Source organism: Gekko japonicus, unplaced genomic scaffold (genome assembly GCF_001447785.1).
Source record: "Gekko japonicus isolate JY-2015 unplaced genomic scaffold, Gekko_japonicus_V1.1 scaffold1312, whole genome shotgun sequence".
NCBI classification, from domain to species: domain Eukaryota; kingdom Metazoa; phylum Chordata; class Lepidosauria; order Squamata; family Gekkonidae; genus Gekko; species Gekko japonicus.
In genome coordinates this window covers 199,297-201,521 of record NW_015164225.1, presented here as the reverse complement: position 1 = coordinate 201,521, position 2,225 = coordinate 199,297, and the positions used below count along the sequence as shown (strand labels likewise).

Genomic DNA, 2,225 nt, shown 5'->3' with positions numbered 1-2,225 from the left:
TTGGCATGCACACAAGGCCAGGGAGAGAATTTAAATAGCAATATTTCAGATGCATCCATGGTTCTGAGGGCTGCCTTGACAGAAATTGCTAGTCCTACTGTGAAATCCATAAGAAAGGACATTGTAATGGGTAAATAGGGTATGGAATGTCAGAAGGCTGTAAAATCATCCACGTCATCAGCATAACCCTGCGTTTCAAAGGCCGAGACACAATTTTCAGGCTGCTACCTAGGGAGGAGAATTTGTTTAGATTACTTACCATACACCAGGCATAAGGAATGAAAGAAGGGGTCCTTGTAAATCTTTACCTTCAGAGCCAGGAAATATTTAACTCTCACCACTCACCAGAGCTGTCCTTAATGATATCTCCTGTGGTATGCACATGCATTTCCGTTAACTTTTTTTCCGAAGGCTTGCACACCTCTGACTTTCTTTGCAGATGTAAAGCAAATGTAGCTGTGTTAGATTAACTTTAATTAAAGAAAATATCTTGCACAGTAGCTGCTAAAAAGGTCACTCAAGGTAATCGTGGAATTGGAGGGTAAGAAGAGTTTGAGGGTATTAATTTTTAAAGACATTTTAATATTTAAGTCAATTGGAATAGATTCCCTGTATGTCTGTTCTGAAGTAAGTCTTGATTCTTCCATCACCTTGGCTGTTGTGCTTGAATCCTGGGTGCCTGTAGACATGTTAAATCTGATTGTGTGATCTCCCTTATTGCCTCTTTTTGTATAACTTGCAAGGAAAGCATATTCCTTGTGAGCACAGTATTGGACTTCTTTGTACGCACCGCAAATCTGCAGTAAGGTGATGTTCATATGAAAGCTAAATTAAATGGCTAGATGAAGCATCCTTTCTTATTGGAGATGATTGCAGTAGTGTGCTTTCCAAGCTTATGATTCCATTGGATGCTATTTTAAATGGAAGGCCCTGGATTTAGCTTAGGAACAAAGTATTGAATGCTTTCAGTGCCCTCTTAGTATATTTGATGAAACAATACCTTGCCTGCAAAACCTTATGCTAAAATTTATGTGCTTGTTTTTAAAATAAATAGTGTTTCAAGACTCCTTTTGTTGCAGCAGACAAATATGGCTAGTATTCTAACACCTAAGAGCCTTCCTTCCTTGATTAATATTCTTTCCAATCTGCAACAATTTGTTCTCTTTGGGAATTTTTGTAGGATTTTGCCCCCCTACAAAAAAAGTTGTAGTTTTTTCCAGGGGGTTATGGCCATCATTCAAGTTCCAAAATTAACTGATTTCTAAAAAATATACCATTCTAAATGGAGCTGGTTCACCTGCAGGGGCTTCTCCATTCCCCAGTCCATGAATGTGCAAAAGATACGCATACAGAGTGGTTCCCCGTTGAGCTGAATAGGAAAGTTCATTCATGCAAGAGCTCTGTATGCTTTGGTGTACATATGAAACCCTGAATTAATGGGAATTATACCATGGACCAGCAGGGCTCTGTCTGATTCATTCTTCTTTGTTTGCAGGTCACACGGTAGGTCTGGGAAGATCTACTCTTCTGTGACATGATCTGCATTGATGTGGCCAGCATTGAAAAAATGGCACACCATGACTTTTGTCCAGGTGTGAGAAGTTTCCTGCATCACTGTAAACAGGAGGATTTCCTTGGCACAGGATAGAGTGCAACTGTGTTGGTATAGGATGGCTATTCTTCACAGGCACTTTATTGTTCTTCCTCTAGTACAGCTGCCAAGGGAATGGTGCCATGGGTTGCTCCCTCCTGCTAGAACAGCAACAAGGATTACAGAAAGGCAAAGGCACACCACCTATCTGGGCAGAGATCTTGGAAAATATCCCTTGTTTATGAAGACAGAATGTTGCACTAGTGACTGATTCAGTGCAGTCTCTGAGGTATTTAACATCAGGTTACTAAGTCTACAATAATGGGTCTTGAGTGCATCACAAGAACTCCCTTCTGCTCCACATTTTCCCTCCATATCATGGATGTACCTGCGAGAAACATGCATTTTTTCCCCTTTTGCTCAGTGAAATGTTGGAATCATATAGAGTCTCTTGATGGCTACAGAGAAAAATCAGCTTTCCTTCCTTTTATTTTTCCTGTGTCTGTAGGTTGGTTATGATGATTGCTAAGAGAATCAAGATGTTGAGTGGGTGTTCCATTTGCTGCTTAAAATAAAATTAGTGTTTTTAATGAGATTTTCCCAATTTATGTTTGTGTTGTTTTCACAGCAAACA

General features: G+C 39.8%; 1 protein-coding gene across 1 annotated transcript in view; it reads left to right on the top strand.

Moving 5' to 3' along the window:
- Positions 1 to 1,533, top strand: part of LOC107108153 (protein FAM19A2-like) — a 147,885-nt gene extending 146,352 nt beyond the window's left edge. Inside the window, exon 6 of the mRNA XM_015408554.1 lies at positions 1,496 to 1,533. Within this exon, the coding sequence (XP_015264040.1) occupies positions 1,496 to 1,507 (12 nt within the window). The 3' untranslated portion in view covers positions 1,508 to 1,533. The remainder of the gene's footprint in view (positions 1 to 1,495) is intronic.
- The last annotated feature ends 692 nt before the right edge of the window (positions 1,534 to 2,225 follow it).